The sequence below is a fragment of the Polypterus senegalus genome, chromosome 12, assembly GCF_016835505.1.
Source record: "Polypterus senegalus isolate Bchr_013 chromosome 12, ASM1683550v1, whole genome shotgun sequence".
Taxonomy (NCBI): Eukaryota; Metazoa; Chordata; class Cladistia; order Polypteriformes; family Polypteridae; genus Polypterus; species Polypterus senegalus.
Genome location: NC_053165.1, coordinates 71,143,312 through 71,163,000, shown reverse-complemented (window position 1 = coordinate 71,163,000; position 19,689 = coordinate 71,143,312). Strand labels below are relative to the sequence as shown.

Here is a 19,689-nt window from a genome sequence, read left to right as displayed (position 1 = left end):
TCCGGCATAAATGTTATCCTATCCCCACTTCCAAGTGTTTTGTTCCATGAGCCTGTGATGTTGTGTGTGCGTATTTGAGTTGCACTGCTGTACTGAATTGTTCTTTGTTCCTATCTTGGTAGCAATTGATGCTAATTGCAGAGTCTGTTAACCCAGCTTTATCCTTGGTTTTAGGAATTAAGACGTGTATAATACATTTTCTTCTTAGTGATGTAAATATTTTGTAACATATATTTATGTTCGACGGCCTTCCTGCAAGTGCTCAGAACTACTTTTCGTTTTTTGAGAACGGGTTGTGCTATTTTGGTGATCTGTAATTTATTGAACATTTAATATGTGATAGATAAAGCTATAGATGATTTGAATTTCCACATTTTAAGATAGGGTGTATGGTTTTAGAACCGGGGTTTACAATCCGGGGTGTTTTGTTTCTTCATCCTTGCAATAAACGTAATCTTACCTTCTGCTCTTTTAATTAGTGTGTTCTTGCATGTGTTCAAGCAGCGTTTTTTTAAATAGCTTAATGTAGCTAGTTTGTCATTTGTGTAGAAAAATGATTGTAAATATCCTTTAAAGAGATTTATAAAGGTTGTCTTCCCACCTCTTAATCACAATAAAGTTTGGAGATGTTTAATATAACATGCTTTCTTTTGTTTAAATTAAGTAATTGACAGGGAGCTTGAAATGCATAAACCTTAAACATATTTGAGTAAATGGTGCCCTTTTATTACTTTACTAGCTGTGGTTACAAATCTGACGTAATCAGCGTAGACCTGAACATTAACTTTTGCACTGCACCTTGCAGTCCAAATGTCTCTGTTAGGTGCCATTTGGTATGGGATTCATTAAAGCAGTTTGAGTGTTTGTGATGTGCCATCTGTTGGAATGACGCATGCGGTGCATTTCGTGACTAGAAATGTCAGTGATGTGCCACCTTTTCCAACCGGACAGACATCCTTTTATTAATGTGGATACCAGACGGTGCTGGTGAGATAGCATACATACATACATGTTATGGCAGTACTTTAGAAACAAGTTCACATTTATTCAGTTAACTTAATTATTTTATTTAAAATCACTGACAGGTCACACACAGACATGTAATTAATTACCGTATTTTTTGCTTCATGATACATACTCAACAATAAAACACAACTAGGTTTAGAGGAGGAAAACAAAAATATATATATTCTGAACCAAATGGTGTACAAATATGTTTAATAAAATATAGCAGAATAATATTTCAACCATGTAAAGTCAACAGCCGGATTAAGAACCATCATCACTGTCATTAACAAATGAGGAGAGACTTTAAAGTTCAAGCATTCTTCTAGTTTTCTGGAAACCGCAAGAACTTCTCATCGCTGGTGTCAGAATTTATGAAGCTCAATTGCCCAATTGCAAGTGAATGTGCCCAAAACATTAACATTTATATGTTACCTGCATAAAAGCCAGTGTTAATCGAATGGTATTTACCTTGAGTTATTTACTTACTTCCTACAGCTTAAAGTCACAAGTACTCTGCAGAGCTTCCTGTGTTTGATCGACACCGGCATGCTCCAAAACATATATGTGTAATGCCACGAAAAGTGCACGCTGACACTTCAGTTTGTAAGCAATGGTACGAGAATGCAGTCACATACACCCCCTGTCCAGATCTAAACACTAGCATGGAGAACTGCTCGCTTGCGTACTGAAGAGCCTATGGCTGCAGGTGGAAGCTGTCGTTGCTGTACTTTGTATACAAGAGCCAGATCGAATGTTATCTACCTTGGTTTATTTACTTATCTTCCTACAGACTTCCTAAGTCACAAGTAGACTGCAGAGTTTCCTGTCTACATACACAAAGTACAGTGACGGCAAAAGTGCGACGTGCATTTTTTCTCCGATGTAGAACCCTCGTAGTCATCTGAGTCAGGTCAGGTAATACACATCACGGTCTGTGATGCAAAATTTGCTCAATAAGACGTATCCGATATTTCCACCCACTTTTTGGGGGATAAAAAGTGCGCCTTGTGGGGCGAAAAATATAAAATGTAAAAGTATATTCGTTATCGTACAAATGTTTGCAGATAAACAGACCATCAGTGCTCTCAGAGATGTGTGTGAGCCGGAAAGCTTAGACTTGACTGTCCAACACCTCCATTACCAGATCTCCCTGCCTTGTGTTTTGCTCACTCCACTAGTGTACCTTTTGTCCGTATTGGAGGGTCAGTGCTTTAACATATGTAGTTTCCTTATTTATCCTTTAAAATATATACAGCTTTTATTTCTGGTAGTTACCCGACATTAGAGATGTCTGAGCAAGTCAGAAACTGAATAATTGCATTAACAAAATGGCTTCTCTCTCTAAAAATTCCTTGTAATTTAGTGGCAACTTGTTTACTTTTAAAAGATTTCAACTAGAAAAGGGACAAAGAGGTGATATAGCATTCGTAACACGAATAAAAGGATAATATTTTAGGACCACTTGAATGGTAGTCTCGGGTCATCTATGTTAAAACTGCATCTATTTTGAGGTTTACTTTATAATAATTAAAAAGTTGACTTTTCAGAATAGGATGACATGGCGGTGCAGTAGTGGTGTCGCTGTCTCACAGTGTGGAGAGCTGGGTTTACATCCCTGAGTGGAGTTTGGAAGTTCTTCCTGTGTCTCTGTGGGTGTGCTCTAACTGTCCATAGATGTGCAGCTTAGGTGAACTGGTGCTGCTAAACGTGTATGTGTGTGTGTGTGTGTGTGTGTTTGTGTCCTCCTTGCAGTGGACTGGCGCCCTGTCCAGGGTTTGTTCCTGTTGGATTTTCAGCATTCCATCCGTCGATGCTCAAAAATTCTTCGTTGTGTCATGAAATGCAGAAAGCCATTGGAGAGCACTGACCTATCCATACACATTGCACATTTATTTATCTACAGTTGATCTGAACTTGCAAATTTGTAATCAAATTTGGTTCATTGAAAAAGAACGACTTTGTGTGACATAACTGAAGTGCCTCTTGCACCATAACAGTGCCCTGAAATAATTTAGCTTTTAATTGTAAAATCACTCTGGCAGTGTGATCGTTGAGCAGATGTTTGTTTATGCATTTCCTCACTGTTTAGGTTTGTGGGTTGTTTGGTTACAGGAATAAAACCAAACATGCTCAGGGAATGCTTCAACGGCTTGCTCTCATTTCAAATGAGGGACTGCTGATCAAACCGACTTCATGTCCTTAGGCAGAGAGCAAAAAATGTATGTGTGTATATAAAGTCCACCTGCTTTAGTCTTTTAGAGCTTCATAATTGACAGGTCCTGTGCTGTATAGTAACTAACTGTTGTGTGATAGGTGAGCCCATCCACCTTCATTTCATATGTCACTATGTATTAGTACAAGACCTCGTGAAAAGGCTCTCCAAGACAAAGAGAGTCCGCAAGATGACCTCACCAGATAGAAAATATGGCAGTACGCTGACTCCAAGTGCCAATAAGAAGTTCCAAGACTCCCACAAATCTGGAATGGAAAGACCATCTCCTGGACTGTGGCGTCATTTTTATAGATGCCTTATTAATATAAACCACAAAATGTGCCTTTGTTTAAAATTTACCAGTTCTAAATGTACCGTGTACACTCCGGGTATAAGTCGGGTCTTGAAACCCAAAAAAATTTATCATAAAATCCAACCTCGACTTGTACGCCCGTTCAGAAATACGCTAATTATTTTTTATTTATTTTTTTATTTTTCACATCTTCTTGCATCCTTCAATGTCGCACCAGTTTCTTAGACACACTGAATTTTGTTACAGCAGCATAGTTAACAATTTCTTTCACCACTTCAACAACGTTTAATTTAAAACCAGCTTCGTATTTTCTTATTTTCTATCGAATCCTCCTCCGCAGATAAGTGATGCTCTTATGATAAAGGTATATCACACACAGAACATACATATATATATATATATATATATATATATATATATATATATATATATATATATATACATATGTATACACTCCTTTATTCAAGCGAGTCGGAACTGGGTGGTAGAGAGGAAACACTTGACTGGAGGAGGGCAGTGCGGTGGTGAGAGAATTATTGTAGAAAGGGAGATACCAGTGTTGTGTGCATATGTAACACTTTTTTGGAGGTATTTGAAATAAAACCTTCATTTATATTGATAAAGGACTGTGTTTTTGTGATCGTGTTGGGGATATATATATATATATATATATATATATATATATATATATATATTTTAAATCCCCACCAAGTTTTTAAAATGTGCAGAATGGTCCACATGGTGAAGATGAACACAGGAAATCTCACTCTGAAGCTCAATCTGAAATCGCTGAAAAATGTTTCGGTCAGCATCGCATGCAGTGAACGTTGTTTTCTGCGATTTCACTCCTCAAGACACCTGCCAGGAGGCCGACATGTTTATTACTTTTGAAAGTGAAACTGAATATCTTGATGTAGTCGGATGGCTGTGTGAGCTGATGTGGCAGTTACTGCAGTGAAGAGGGATACAAAATGAGGAGCTTAACTGTGGAATGCATTACATGCGTGTCTACAACAAGAACAAGAACATTTCTACAGCACATTTTCATACAAATAATGTAGCTCAAAGTGCTTTACATGATGAAGAAAGAGAAAAAAGACAAAATAAATAATTAAAATTAAATAAAATTAATTAAAATAAAATAAGTCAACATTAATTAACATAGAATAAGAGTAAGGTCCGATGGCCAGGCAGGACAGAAAAAACAACAAAAAAAAAAAACTCTAGACGGCTGGAGAAAAAATAAAATCTGCAAGGGTTCCAGGCCACGAGACCTCCTCATTGTATTCAGGGTTCTCATGGAAGGACTTGATGTCTACACAAAGGTGAAGGATTTTAAAGTTACTCACACATCTTTTCTAGCTTTTCCAGTCTCCCTCACCTAAAGAGGAACAGCAGTGAAACATTTATCACTTTTATTTTTTTCCTCCTCCTTTACTGAGTCAGAAACAAAACTGGCGGATTTTCTATACAAAGAACACACAGCCTCCAACTCGGCCACATCTTGTATCTCGGTCATTGTGACAGAGAGAGGATGTACAGCATAGTTCATAATGCCACTCAGTTTTGTTTTCATTCTCTCATTTGCTGCTTCCTTGGGGGGGTCCATCCCATAACAGAGCCAAACCTTTTAATTTGGTGGGCCTGTCTTGAAATGATGTTACCTGCCCAGCACATCACCCTATCCACCATAGAGTTGTAGAAGATGTGAAGGATGTCACTTCCCAATTTAAAGGGAACTCAAGTCTCTCAAGAAACAGGAGCCTGCTCTGCCTTTTCTTCTATGGTTCTCTCTGTGTTCTGAGACCAGTCCTTCCTGTCATTAATGTGGACCCCCACCACTCACTCCTTGAATAGTTACTGGACGTGAAGGCTGTTTGCCGTGGTGAAAGTCAGCACCCAGTTTTGTTTGTTTTCCTGACGTTTTAATTGCACCAATAAACAAAAGGCAGCAAAGAAGGGCCGGATGTTAACCGCTGCGTCACCTTCTCCTCCTCCTCCTCTTTTCCCCGAATCCTACCTCTGTTGAGCGCTGAAGACACTGCAGTAGAGCACATGTCTCACTTAACTGATTAGACCAGCACTTGGGTTTCAAGTCTTCAGTTTTTTAGATGAATACACTGCCAAATTGAGGCTTGACAAAGAGAAATCAAATTAATATGTTTTTAAATATCTTCTTCTTTCGACTGCTCCTGTTAGGGGTTGCCACAGTGGATCATTTTTTTTCCTCAAATATATTTATATATAAATATTTTCAATATATATTCAAGGAATTTTATGTTTAAGAAAAAAAGAATGAATATGAAGCCAAAGTACAGAATTTCAGTCTCTACCGACACCTCTTTACTGATTTTATGTCCATATTTGTTTCCCCCTTTGTGAATGGTGCTCCTTGTGTTCCATACCTCATTTCAGATGATTGTGTCTGGGAGAGTGAAGGTGTAAATCAGTTTTTCTTTTAAACCGGTTTCATTGGAGATCCTTGGAATGCATTAGATAGATAGATATGATACTTTATTAATCCCAAGGGGAAATTCACATACTCCAGCAGCAGCATACTGATTAAAAAAGAGTGATAACAATGCAGGTATAACAGACAATAACTTTGTATAATGATGACGTTTACTCCCCCTGGGTGGAATTGTAGAGTCACATAGTGTGGGGTCTCCTCAGTCTGTCAGTGGAGCAGGATGGTGACAGCAGTCTGTCGCCTGTCCTCCTCCTCTGTCTGGAGATGATCCTGTTCAGTGGATGCAGTGGATTCTCCATGATTGACAGGAGTCTGCTCGGCGCCCGTCGCTCTGCCACGGATGTCAAACTGTCCAGCTCCGTGCCTACAATAGAGCCAGCCTTCCTCACCAGTTTGTCCAGGCGTGAGGTGTCCCTCTTCTTTATGCTGCCTCCCCAGCACACCACCGCATAGAAGAGGGCGCTCGCCACAACCGTTTGATAGAACATCTGCAGCAACTTATTACAGATGTTGAAGGATGTCAGCCTTCTAAGGAAGTATAGTCGGCTCTGACCTTTCTTACACAGAGCATCAGTATTGGCAGTCCAGTCCAGTTTATCATCCAGCTGCACTCCCAGGTATTTATAGGTCTGCACTCTAACGGGGTCCATGAGGGTCCTGGGCCTCCTAAAATCCACCACAAGCTCCTTGGTTTTGCTGGTGTTCAGGTGTAGGTGATTTAAGTGTCCCTTACACGTTTCCTTTAGCAATTTCAGGGAATTTCCAAGCCCTCCCAACAGTCATTTTTAGCTTTTTAGGCTTTCAAGCTTGGCCTTCTTTTCAGCAAGTGACTTGCATACTGTGGATTTTAGCAGGCGCTCAACTTTTTAGCTGCGTATCCCTAGTGAACTTCGCAGCTCGCTCCAAGTCTTGACCCGCATCATTCACCAGATGCGTGTGTTTTTATTTTTTTAATTGAATGAACACAAAGTTTCTGTTCCCTTTGAGAGACCATCAGGTCATTATGTCTGCCGTTTTTTAACAGGTGACGCGGTTCGCTTTAGGTCGCCGCTTTCTCATTTTATTAAGTTGTCAAATTTTGTTTGTCAGAAGCTGAGAACTTGCAGATTTTTCAGGGTGCCCATTTAATAATTCTCCTATCGAAGACTTCACTGAGCAGCACAGAGCTTGAATTTAAGAACCGTTGTTTGAGTTTTATACCAAATGCAGCCTCAGAACTCCCTGGGATTTGGGAAGGGAATGAGGAGGATTTGAAAATGGACAGCGATAACCACAACCTGTATGAGGGTGTCCTGCAAAGTGCTGTACAGCATGTCAACGAAAATGAATAAGCTGAGTATTTTTCTTTGCAGATCAGGAGTTTGCCATGTGCCAAGTATACTAAATCACCCTTTTGTCTTGAATTTTTTGTTTTGATTAATTCATTACTCACAATTTTCTTTTCAAGCCGTTATCTTGATTAGCTGACAGAAAGGAGAAGTCAAACAAACGCTGCGTGTTGACACCTTTATCTTTGTGCGTGCAACACAAAGCACCCGGCAGCCACCCTTGTCCATACCTGTGAGGAGAATAATTTTTTTTCTTTTATTTTTGCATATATGTGACAGAATAAAAGATGACATTCTGTACTTTGCTTGACTCGTATTAACTATTTCTGCAGTTGAAAAGACAATTTTGACTTTGGCTTCCTTAAACTGGTAGAGAACACGGAACAAGTGCTTATTATGTGTGTACATTTATTAGATGAGAATAACTTTATTAATCTCATTCGGAAATTCAGATGTGTGGAACAGCAGAACCATAAAAAAACAAAGATGAGTATTCACAGGACAAAATAATCAATCGATTGATCGATAAGTGAATAAAAATACATTATAAATGTCGAATGTGCAGATATTTCAAATTGGTATTTCAGAAATGAATTTAGCAAGTACCCCAGGAAGAAGCATTGAGTTGCTTGATAGTGGTGTTCAGACAAGACCACCCCCCAAGGCGCCTCTTCGCACTCTGTGGCTGAGCGTGCTCCAGTAGAGAGAATGGAGGGATTTTTGCCACCATCCTCTTTTCTGCAACTGCTTCCAGTGTGCCCGGGGTTCACCCAGTGATGGAGCAGGCTTTCCTGATTGATGGCTTCCTCTACCTGCACAGTTTTCTTTCCACTTCCTGAAGATGTCAACATTCGACTTACTGAGCAAATTAGATCTGAATGAGTGAAGCTGCTGCTATGCATGGTGTGCCCTGTCCATTGTTGTCTTCCATTGTGTGTGTGTGTGTGTGTGTGTGTGTGCGCGCGCACCAGCTGTTGCCAGAACCCAGAACTAGGTTAACTGGACTCAGTCTAGAGGGTCTGCATTGGCTTGTGACCTGAACATTTAAAAGAGTGGGCCATCAGAGTATAAAAACCTCAGAGAAAATTCTGGAAAAATGATATGCATTTATAAGAATTCCTTCTGAATGCTTTGAAATGTGTATTTATCCCCCAGCATGTGCAAGAACAAACTCCCCTATTACATACTGTTCACGCCGTCTGGATGTCTAGTTAGGGAAGACCTTGAGCTTTTTTGGGGTTTCCCTCTTTTTTTTTTTTTGGATCACGATGTCCCCCACTTTTTTCATATACCTTTATTCTAATTATTACCTATGCAAAAAGTGAACTCATACTGACGTGGAGGAAGCCCATAATGTCATTAATTTGGTCTAAACAAGCCTGCAAAGAATATGGAAACAAAAGAAGGAAAGGAGAGTTGAAATACTGACAAAGAAATCACTAAGAAATTGTTAAAAAAAAAAATTGTTATACAGTGGAACCTCGGTTCACGACCATAATTTGTTCCAAAACTCTGGTTGTAAACCAAAGCAATTTCCCCCCATAGGATTGTATGTAAATATAATTAATCCATTCCAGACCATACGAACTGCATATAAATATATATTTTTTTTTAAGTTTTTAAGCACAAATATAGTTAATTAAACCATAGAATGCACAGCGTAATAGTAAACTAAATGTAAAGACATTGAATAACATTGAGAAAACCTTGAACAACAGAGAAAACTAACACTGCAATAGTTTGTGTTATAACGCTACCAACAGCTGGCTAAAAACACTTTTTTTTTAATGAGTTTTAAGCACAGGGGAAAAAAATGAACATTTGAAAAAATCCGTAATTTAATCAACCACCAAGAAAAGTAACATTGCAACAATGCACACTACGAACCGATTTCTGGAAACAGAAGTGAAAACAAAATCAAGCCCAGTGCATTCTTTAACTGCCTTCCTACCTTATACGTCCAGATCTCTCTCTCGCGCTGCCTGTGTGTGTGCGTCTGTCTCTCGCAGGCTGCCTGCCCGTGTGTGTGTTTCTCACGCGCGCCTGTGTGTGCCGTGCTCTCTCTCTCTCTTGCTCGCTGCACAGGAAATGCACAGGGAGAGACTGAACACGCACAAACCGAAAGGGAAACTGGCTTGTTCGTATGAGTGTGTGGTCGTGAACCAAGGCAAAAGTTTGGCAAACTTTTTGGTTGTAAACTGATTTGTACGTGTACCGAGACATTTGTGAACCGAGGTTCCACTGTATATAATATGAAGTAATATGAAAATACAGCAAATACAGTTTTGAAAACATATAATAAGAGACGTGATATTCAGAAATATAAAATAACTTCAATGATAGCTTTTTCTGTAATATTGTGATCTTTTTATATTTTTGTTATATTGCCAAATTTGATAATCATTGTTAAAAATCATATTAGTTTAATGGTAAAAACTATTTCTAAGTAGACAAACCCAAGCCGGTTGTAAAATCATAGAAGGGATGGTGAAGAACCCTTCAATTTATGTTTATATAAATGTCTCTGTAAAAAATAAAAATTATTATTTGTTTGTTTTTTTCTATCATTTTTAACAGTGAATTTCTGTCAGTCATTGTCTAACCCGCTTTATCCTAACACAGGGTCACGGGGGTCTGCTGGAGCCAATCCCAGCCAACACAGGGCGCAAGGCAGGAAACAAATCCTGGGCAGGGTGCCTGCCCAGCACAAGGCACACACACACACACACACTAGGGATAATGTAGAATCACTAATGCACCTAACCTGCATGTCTTTGGACTGTGGGAGGAATCCCACGCAGACACGGGGAGAACATGCAAACTCCAAGCAGGGAGGACCCGGGAAGTGAACCCAGGTCTCCTAACTGCGAGGCGGCAGCGCTACCACTGCACCACTGTGCTGCCCCTTTTCAGTTTTTTTCATTTTATAAATTGTTTAACATACCTAAATTCTCTAATTGCCCCCCTAAAAAATCAATTTGCGCCCCACGTTGGGGATCACCGATCTAGACTCATAATTATTTGGGCAATATTTTGTGCAGGAAATGACACCTTTATAATAAAAGAGTAAACCATTAGGTGTCTTCAGCAGAAATAATCTGCCATCCCCAGGGGTTAACCCTTAATGGCAAACAAGGGGTCCAAGGCCGTGGACTGTGGTTTGTGCAGTTTCAAGGTTGCTGATCATAAGTACCAAAATTTTTTTTTTTCTTTTTCTTTTTTTCTAGAGCTCAAAATGCTTTACAAGGTGTGAAAGTAGTAGTTAAGTGCAAAAAAAAAAAGAATAATAATAATGTATAATTATTGAAAAAATAATTAACTTATATAAGATAGATGTATAATTAAGAGAAGTAGAATCCTTAAATATAGAATTGTATTTTTAAGTCTCTAAGTAATGATCCTATGCTGAGGTCAGGATGGACAGAAAGAAATCAAACAGGAGGGAAAACACCACAATCTGTAGGGGCTCCAGGCCAAAAGACCACTCAGCCTCCAGTGGGCATTCGGCCTAACATACATGTTCTTATGTCATTTTTTTTGTGGCAATATGGTGTGTTATGTGTGTGTGTGTTTGCTCTTTGATGGACTGACGCCCTGTCTAGGGTATGTTCCTCCCTTGCGCCCTATGCTAGCCAGGATAGGCTCCAGAAGACCCTTGTGACCTCAGGACTAAGCGGGTTAGATAATGACTGACTGACTAATCATATTTAAAATATTTGATTCTTCCCTGGTGGTTGTATCCCTTGAAGAGCCACTTTGAAAAGGTGTTAATAATGACAACTACCATTCGTAAGATATTGTTTTAGACTATTTCAATGTCAGTAATGTCAGGTGATTTTGTTTTTTTTAAATAATCATTTACAAGGGAACTAACCCTCTATGGACCTCAGTCAGATGGTGAAAAATGACAAATATATATTATCATCAAGAATTTTTCAAGGTCATTGATTACAGCTACTGCGGTGGGCTGGCTCTCTGCCTGGGGTTTGTTTCCTGCCTTGCACCCTGTGCTGGCTGGGATTGGCTCCAGCAGACCCCCCAGTGACCCTGTGTTAGGATATAGCAGGTTGGATGATAACCGATTTATATTTGATTTCAGATCCTGTAGTAGCTAAAAATTGGACGTAAGAGAGGGACCAAGTTACCCAAATAATTCTGTAACATTTCAGTCATTTACAGCTCTGATGCTGATCTTTCTGATCATAAAATAGGTCATTACGATAACAATTGACGAGAAGAATTCAGAATTCATTGCAGAATTATGGTAGTTAAGGGTTCCTCTAGAACACCTCTTCCTCTTGCACAATTTCACTCAAACACTAATCAGCACATCATCATCATCATCATCTCATAACAGGCTTAAGTTTTGAGTTTGGTGTTTTTCCATCTAGCCATTTGAGCTCCAGACCGTCCTCAAGAAACTCTGACACAGACACACACACCCATCATCGAGATATTGATGTTTTCGGTATCAGAGTACCCTGAAACGTCAAAAACCTTTGATTGAAATTTTTGATGTATCTAAAGCTTTTGCTCCTCTCACTTTTGTGCAACGCAAAAATGAGAAATTTCTACTCCAATCAAGAATATTTGGACTTGAAACATTTCAGTTGAAGCACACCTTTTAATGTTTCTATTCAAACGATTCAATCAATTTAAATGCCTTTGGTTATGTTCCAGTGCTTAGTAAACTTTTTAAGCATTTGCAGGATAGCTATATTTCTTCGTTAATAAAAAAAAAACAAACGAAAACATATCCCAGTTTGAATCGTAAAGTTGTACTTTAACCACAAGACTAGTCTTAACAGCGGAGGTAAAAATGGTGACTGGTACTTTCATCATAAATTATGAGATGTCGTCATGGAGACTGGTACTTTCATCATAAATTATCAGATGTCGTCATGGAGACCAGTACTTTCATCATAAATTATGAGGTGTCGTCATGGAGACCAGTACTTTCATCATTAATTATGAGATGTCGTCATGAAGACCAGTACTTTCATGAGAAATTGTTTGACATCATTGGTTATAAAAGTAATTGGATTGAATGGAACATTTAGGAACCTATTGAAATCTCCCCAGACAGTCTGTCACCTCTGCTGATGCGCGCCGTCCCTTAACTGCAGTTTTTGAGCAGGAGCTTTAAGTCATCCATGCCAGTTCTACAGATTGCACATTCTGTAATGTTAAATTGTTACTAAAATGTTGACTTTGGTATTGACGCCAGCTTTCGGACCTCCATAGCAGTACCAAAACGGTTCCAAAGCCAATCCCGAGCATCTCCATACCCAGTATACAGTGGTACCTCTGGTCACGACCTGAAACGTAATTTCCCCATAAGATTGTATGTAAATACAATTAATCCATTCCAGACTGTACGAACTGTATGTAAATAAATACATTTTTTAAAATACAAAAATAGATAATTATACGCTAGAATGCACAGTTTAATAGTAAACTATATGTAAAAACATTGCATAACACTGAGAAACCCTTGAACAACAGAGAAAAGTAACATTGTAAGAGTTTGTGCTGGACCCTTATGAACCGCTTGCTGTAAACACTTTTTTTTTTTAGTTTTAAGCACAGGGAAAAAAAAATTTTTGCGAAACTTTTTAAACCATCCTCTACTGGCTTAAAATGGCTCACCTTTGCCACCCGAAGAGGGATATTTTTTTTTTTTTTTCCCATCAAATCGGAATGAACCTTCCTGGCATTCTCGCATACGATCGCCTCGCTTACGCTATCCCCAACAAGGTGCTTCTCATTCAGCAACACTAGCAGCAGTTTTTCCATCTCTTCCAGCACTTGAGGCCCCTGATTGGTTAACATTGTAACTCCTTTTGCAACATCAGCTGCTTTGTTAGGCCCTGAATACCCAAACAAAAGAAAATGGAAAATTGAGAATGGGAATTTATTGGTGTGTAGGGAAACTTGCCACCAGAACGTGTGGTCGTGAACAGATGCAAAATTTCCCCAAACTTTTGGGTTGTAACTCAATTATTGTATGTGTTTCCGAAACGTTTGTTCGTTCTAAAATTTAAACGTTACGTCAAAACAGTATTGACCACAAGGGCACAACGAACCCCAGTCTACCCAGTGAAGGGGGGAGATGGAGTAGACAGCTGGCATTTACTTTCAGTACTGAAAAAATACTGAAATGCTGCTATATTAGCATTTTAAAAATTGTGCTTTCTTATTCCATGCTGCCGAAACATTCAGCTTGCCTCTTGCTATGTCCTAATCAAAAACATTGTTGTTCATTTTATTTTCCTTTTAACTAGACTATAAATGAACAGTTTTGCCTGGCTACCTTTTTGTACTTGGAAGTTGTTTAGTAACATTGCTTTGTCTAGTCCTCCTAGTTAGGAGTCACACTGCCATGAGTATTTGTTCTTGAAACAGACATTCTACACAGCTTACCAGTTAGGTGCTTTCAAAGCCTTGTACCTCTTGTACAAGAAAAGACGAAATCTCTAGGGCTGTTAATAGTTTATGTGGTGTGAATAATCATTAGGATTAAAATTATTTTATTATATATTTTGGAAATACCAGGCAGATTAATTTGAATGTTTTTGGTCTCATAAAGAGGATGTGTCCTGGGAAATAAAAGAGCACATCACCTCACCCTGTGTGTATTCATTTACCTGTTTTGGTCTCCACGTTACAAAAGGGACATAACAGCACTAGAAAACGTCCAGAGAAGATCGACAAGGCTGAGTCCAGGACTGCAGGGGATGAGTTTTGAGGAAAGATGACAAGATCTGAGCCTTTACAAAGATGAAGAGGAGACCTGACCGCAGTGTTTACAATGATGAAGGGGATTAGCCCAGTGGATTGAGATGGTGACTTAAAAATGAGTTCATCAAGAACATGTGGACACAGTTGGAAACTTGTGAAGGGGAAATTTTGCACAAATATTAGGAAGTGTTTCTTTAGACACTTGGAATATGCGACCAAGTAGTGTGGTAGACAGTAAGATGTTAGGGACATTCATAACTCGACTTGATGTTTTATTAGAAATAAGTGGCTAGGACTGGCGAGCTTTGTTGGGCTGAATGGCTTGTTCTCGTCCGGATTGCTCAAATATTGCTGTTGGTATAAAGACACACCTGCGATATTTCTTGACACGTTTCTGCTGAATAAGTCAGGAACTTGAACAGGTTTCTCTTTTGTAGCCGTGGTCCAGGCACATAAACTTGCTGTGGACAATATCTGAGATGCTGGGTAGCCTGACGACTTTAAAACATCACACACAATGTTAATGTTATTTTGGGAGATTGGAAGGGGACAGGGTTGACGAGCTTTGTTGGGCTAAATGGCCTGTTTTTGTCCAGATTGTTAAAATGCTCAAATGTTTTTTGTTTTGAAAAAACAAGGATTACTCTGGTTGTATTGTGAAAAAGAAATAAAAATCCTAAGGAGATTTACTCACAGCTGTTTGTTGTTTTCTTTTCTCCTTGTAGATCCTCACATTTTGAAGAGTCTGCTTAGACTATTTACTCAAATCAGGTGTCTTTTTAGAGGGGAACATGGGAATGCGGCTGGGAGCAGGAGAAAGTGGGTGGGAATGGCAGTGATGAATCAACACAGTGTAGATCGATGGAGATACTGCATTGTGAAAGGGGTGTGTGTGGTGTGTGTTGATTCCATTTTAAAGTTAAACTCGGGTTCTGCATATTTAAAAGTTTATATTCTGAAGTAGTTTTTGCTTGCTTGGTTTTTAACACTGTTCTTGGGTAAAGTGTCTGTTTAGTTTGGTAAGGTTCTGGTCCCTAGCTAATTTCCACAGCCTTAGCATGCTGTCGTTTCACATGTGTGTTTTCATTATTGATTTCACTCGTTACTGAGCCGTGGGAGGCCGTACCTCTTCTACAGCTTCACTTTTTTTTTACGTGTAGTAGACTGCCTGGAGGCATGAAAAGTTAAAATGGCCAGTTATTTTAGCTTTATTTTATAAAGAAGATTTTTGGGGATTTTAGCAGTTGTGTTTTGTATCATGTTTAAGTTGAATACTGTTGAAAACAACAGGCCCACATGTTTTTATTGGCTCATTGTAGGCCTTCTTTTTGCCAAACTACCAATCAACCTGTTTTTTTTGGTTTGTGGCCTCTTCTGTCTGTCTGTCTGTCTCTCTGTCTGTTAGTTATATAGTGCCTTTTCTATCTGTCTATTATAAAGTGCCTTTCACATATATCTATGTATTATATAGGGCCTTTCACATCTCTCTATCTATCTATCTGTCTGTCTCTGTGTATCTATCTATCTATTATATAGTGCCTTTAATATCTTTCTATCTATCTACAGTATCTATCTATCTATTATATAGAGCCTTTCACATCTGTCTGTCTGTCATATAGTGCCTTTTCTATCTGTCTGTGTCTATTATATGGTGCTTTTTCTATCTGGCTATTATATAGTGCCTTTCATCTGTCTGTCTGTCTGTCTATCTCTCTATCTATCTCTCTATCTAATAGTGCCTTTCCTATCTAATCTGTCTGTCTGAAAATGGCCTTAAATCCTACGGTGGTTTATAGTGTCATCTGCTTGTTTCAGTACAATTGCCTGCATTTCACAATTCAAAGTATTATTAATTGTACTGGTGTTCAAAGTGCTCGCCTATTCCAGTGTAAGCTCTTGAAAGATGGGACTGCTGTTTTGTTGAGGTGTTTAATCTGCAAGCCCTGGTGTACGTGATGAGCCGAGGATTTTAATATATATATTTACACTTAGCTCAAATCACAAGTATGAGATATTGAAGGTAACGCTACAGGCGTCTGTGCCGCTCATGGTCCTATCAGACTGAACTGTCTGTCCACACTACGTGACCAGCAGGAATAAGGTAAATAAATAAGTAAATAAATGAATAAAGGCAGCTGACATTTGAAATATCTGAATAATGTCCTTGAGTGTTTGGTGTTCTTCCCTATGAATGCCATGCTGCCTATCTGTGTAGAACTCTGTATTTAACTTGTTTGGTGGGGATTGCCCTTCTTGTATCGGGTTGTGTGTTGTGTTTTTTATTTATGTTGCTGTACTTTTATCTGTGGTCTTTTCTTCACTCTCCATGCATTTTATTATTTTGTTTTAGTTTATACTTCATTTCATTTGTCCTGTCAGGTGTTCCCTGGCCATCGCCTTGCCCATCTCCTTCCTCTCGCCCACCTTCTCGCTACCAGTCAGGCCCCACCTCTCTTCCACCTCTGGCCGCCACACCTACCAGGCCCCCTTCCAGGCCATCACGGCCTCCATCTCACCCCTCTGCTCACGGCTCTCCAGCTCCTGTTTCTGCTATGCCTAAACGCATGTCTACTGAAGGTACAACGCCTTGGTTTCTCTTTTTGTTTTTGTTGATCTTGTGTCTTTGTGAGTGTCAGTTCCTCGTGTTTTCTGTCTCGCCCCTGTTTTTCCCTGACGTAAGAGAGAATGTCATTTAAAGCAGCTGCCTTTTGAAATGGTGGTTGACTGTACTGTTATTTCAGTTTGTCACTTATTTGTCACTTAGACTATAGTGTCAACAAAAGATGTTCTTGTGTTTTTGAGACACATTTTGTGTTTAAGCCTGTAAACAGAGTTTGTATTTGAAGACTGAAAATAAGTTAAAAAGTTGATATATGTTTGAAATGATTAAATGTATCTCTTCAGTTTTAACACATGCACCATTTTCTCTTAATTGTGTTCATTCAGACCTTTTGCTGCGAGTCCTTATTTTTATTAACACACGGTCTGGAGGAATGTGCTGTTGCTCATTTTCCTACTGAAATACAGTCCTTGGTTGGACTCGCGTCCATTTGTATTTGTCATATTGCATATAATCCTGAGTTTTGATTTTGTATTCAAACTTCAGGTCGTGTTTGTTTGCCCCCATTAGTAGGATTTTTTTTCCCCTTCCATGCATTGCTGAGTGTGAAAAATTCAGGCCTGCACGTAGTTACACTCGGCCATTTAATATTGCATTTTGAATGGTGGTGATTCATGGGGTGCAGTTTTGTACAATGGAAAGGCTTTTGTTAGGGAATATTGAACCAATTTATTTTCAATTAATTTTTAAAACATTGTTTGCCTCAAGTAGTTTGTAGTGATGGCCTCAAAAAAATGTTCACACTCCTCTTTTCTTGCAGAATGGAGAGGAACAATTCTGATATTTGTAAGGGTAGCCAATAGTGACCAAAGCCATACAACGGTGAACGATGTGCAAAAAAAAAAAAAAAATCGGGAATGGTCTCCCCTTGACTTTCTCGTATACATGGATATGGGGATGGATATTTGAGGAGTAAACCGCAAGACAAGGATTATGTTTTTATATTATGTGCATTAAAGAACCATCAACAACAAAGCAAATTAATAATCTATTGAACAATTGTTATAAAAGTAAAGTTGAATAAATCGGACTCTGTAGCTGCCTGAATAAAAGGTAAAGTACCACTTCCTGTTAGCGGAAATAGCTAAAAGGTTGATAGAAATCTATGTTTTGTACCTAATACTTGGATGCAAAATTTGGTTGACCTAAGTGAAAGTGTACTCGGGTTATCGTGTTTACATACACACACAGACATAATTCCAAAGATGGTATTTTTGGACAATTACAATACTTTCCCTACGAGAAAGCAAATCTGACTCGGGGAGGTCTAAAACGTCGAGATTCATCAAAATCTCAAAGTCAAAATTTTGGACGATTACAATACCTTCCCTGTGAAAAGCGCACTCAAGTTACTGTTATTATACACACACACACGTAGTTCCAAAAATGGTATTTTCAGACTCGGGTCTAAAATTTTGAGATTCATCAAAATCTCGATCTAATTTTTGAACGATTAAAATACTTACCCTGGGAGAAAGTAAATCGGACTCAGGGAGGTCTAAAATGTTGATTATCATCAAAATCTCGTTATTGAATTTTTGGAGAATTACAATACTTTCTCTATACTTTGTATACGAGAAGTAAAAAAAAAAAATAAAAAAAAATTGCAGTCTCTGATAAGTATAAATCCACTTTCGAAGATACAGTACGGCACAGTACACATCTTCTTTGACTTTTTAATTAAAAGTAGTAGAATAAATAATGTCTAAAATGTTGAGATTCATCAAAATCTTGAATTTGAATTTTTGGACAATTACAATAATTTCCCTACAAGAAAGTAAATTGGACTCGGGGAGGTCTAAAACATTGAGATTCATCAAAATCTTGAGGTCGAATTTTTGGATGATTGCAATACTCTGTATACGAGAAAGTAATAAAATTACACGGTACTCGTGTTCCATAATCCACTTGTCTGTTGTGTAGTCATCTGCCCAAAATGTGCAAAACTCTTGTGAGTTTTGCTAAAATATTGTTAAGTAGATACAGTACTTGCAGAATTTCTAAAGCCTTATGAGAAGGGGTTTTTGGACTGAAGACTGAACTCTTGACCAACAAACGATGGTCTTCGATTCAAACAGCCTTCCTGTGAGGATTAAAGTTGCCAGTTTAGAGTGTGCACTCATAATTGCAGAAGAAATACTTTATAATGCATTTTGGGAATATAACTGATGTGACTTGAGTAATGTCATGTCAGTTTTTTTAGCCCCCTTAATGCAGGCCTTGGTCGCCGAGGGTGTTGGAACTTATCACTGCTAGCATAGGGTGCAAGGCAGGAACAAACCTTGGGTTATGGTGCCAGTGCTTGACATGGTGAACACACACACACACACACTCAAACATGTGGTAGAGACAATTGAGAGTCGCCGTTTCACGTAACCTGCATGTCTGTGGTCAGTGGGAGGTAGCTGAAGAAACTCGCACAGACACGGAGAGAACATACTAACTCCGTGCAGATGACCTGGGATGCCAACCCTGGTCTCTTTACGGCGAGGCAGCAACAATACCACTGTACACGGTAACGTGAGGAGTTTTTCACACTGCCTGGTTACCATTAAATTCTTAGATATCATCATTTTTTCTCTATTCTGTGTGAAAACATGAGAGCAAATATTTTTTCTCTGCTATCAATACAAACTGCAACGTAGTAAAGTAATAAAAGTGTCATTTTTAGGTGGACTGTTCCTTTAAGCTTTAATGCATGCAGCTGTGGATAACATAAATGCACATGATATTTTAAAATGTGTTTATACCAATAATGTTAATTTATTTGTGTACATTTTTAGGATTTTCTTAGTGTGTATTAAGAAATTTCTGCCTATTTTCTGAATGTGGCTGTACCTTATTGTAGATACCAATGTATGTAAGACAGACATGCTGTTAAGGGTCAAGGTTATCCTTTTTTGGATACATTTTATAAATCCCCGAGGGATATTTGACTTTCGCATAGTCTGTGGGGGTCAGCCATTTTACAATGCCTTTGGAGCAATTTTCAGATTA

At 38.7% G+C, this 19,689-nt stretch overlaps 1 protein-coding gene across 9 annotated transcripts in view; it reads left to right on the top strand.

Moving 5' to 3' along the window:
- The window catches only part of atxn2 (ataxin 2), a 103,854-nt gene that overhangs the window by 56,863 nt on the left and 27,302 nt on the right, over window positions 1-19,689 (top strand). For 8 of the 9 annotated variants that reach the window (XR_005635912.1, XR_005635911.1, XR_005635908.1 and 5 more), the window contains one exon: window positions 16,452-16,649. The exons of the other annotated variant lie outside the window; for it this stretch is intronic. Coding sequence is in view for 1 of the 8 variants with exons in the window: in XM_039772184.1 (XP_039628118.1) it covers window positions 16,452-16,649 (198 nt within the window). In the remaining 7 variants the exon portion in view is untranslated. The remainder of the gene's footprint in view (window positions 1-16,451; window positions 16,650-19,689) is intronic. 9 annotated transcript variants of the gene reach the window in all.